The sequence below is a fragment of the Sinocyclocheilus anshuiensis genome, unplaced genomic scaffold (assembly GCF_001515605.1).
Source record: "Sinocyclocheilus anshuiensis isolate Anshui unplaced genomic scaffold, SAMN03320099.WGS_v1.1 scaffold1497, whole genome shotgun sequence".
Classification (NCBI taxonomy): Eukaryota; Metazoa; Chordata; class Actinopteri; order Cypriniformes; family Cyprinidae; genus Sinocyclocheilus; species Sinocyclocheilus anshuiensis.
Window position 1 is genome coordinate 1,124,295 of NW_015543492.1, and position 939 is coordinate 1,125,233.

Consider the following 939-nt stretch of genomic DNA (forward strand, 5'->3'; position numbering starts at 1 on the left):
GTGTGTGTGTATATATATATATATATATATATATATATATATAGTTTTTTTATTTATGTGGTCATTTATATATTTGTGATATTCCGTGTTGTTGATCTCAGGCGTCTCTGGCAGCATGTGACTGCGGCGCTGAAGGAAGGGAATGTTGATCTGGCCACTGAACACAAGCATGTGTTAGAGGAAGACCAGCGATCAGACGAGAGACAGAGAACCGCCAACAACATGCCCTGGAAACCCAAATACTTCAACAAAGAGGTGCGTTCATGACTGAAACATCTACAGCAGCATCTGCAGTTACAGTACAGACTCAATCGGGTTTGAAATCTGACAAACTACAGATCTGAAGTAAATACATTAGAGAACTTTGGGGGGGGGGAAATGAACCATGCGTGAAGTCAGTCTCTCTTCTGCAGCTAAGATGAAACCATTTGAAGTTTCCGTGGTGTGAAGCTGATAAAGCTGTTTTGTCTGTGTGCAGGGTGACGGATGGGTCTACAGAAACCCCTTATGGAGAACACACTGAAGAAAGGAAGACGAACACCGATGAGATGAACACAGAGACTGAAAACAAACAGCAAAAATCAAAGCCAGGAGAATAATGCTGCATTATGATGCATCACACTACAGACTGTACAGAAAACAATGTGTATATATATGAAAACAGAACAGACCTTTATACACTGTATAAATTATACATTATTTTTCACGATTATCTAACCAAGCCTTTGTGGATATGCACATGTACACAGTATTTAAGTCATGGATTGACATCCAACGTGCATTTAATAATGTGAACAAGACGTTCAGATACAAGTTTTAAACGGTCAGTATTTCAGCTCATATTTCACCCCAAAACAAAAATAAAAAAATCACACACACACACACACACACACACACACACACACACACACACACACACACACACACACACAACACACA

General features: G+C 39.5%; 1 protein-coding gene across 1 annotated transcript in view; it reads left to right on the plus strand.

The window, feature by feature from the left end:
* Positions 1-879, plus strand: part of LOC107694748 (oxysterol-binding protein-related protein 10-like) — a 39,606-nt gene extending 38,727 nt beyond the window's left edge. Inside the window, exons 14-15 of the mRNA XM_016494428.1 lie at positions 102-255; positions 479-879. Of these exons, the coding sequence (XP_016349914.1) occupies positions 102-255; positions 479-523 (199 nt within the window). The 3' untranslated portion in view covers positions 524-879. The remainder of the gene's footprint in view (positions 1-101; positions 256-478) is intronic.
* Positions 880-939: the final 60 nt, after the last annotated feature.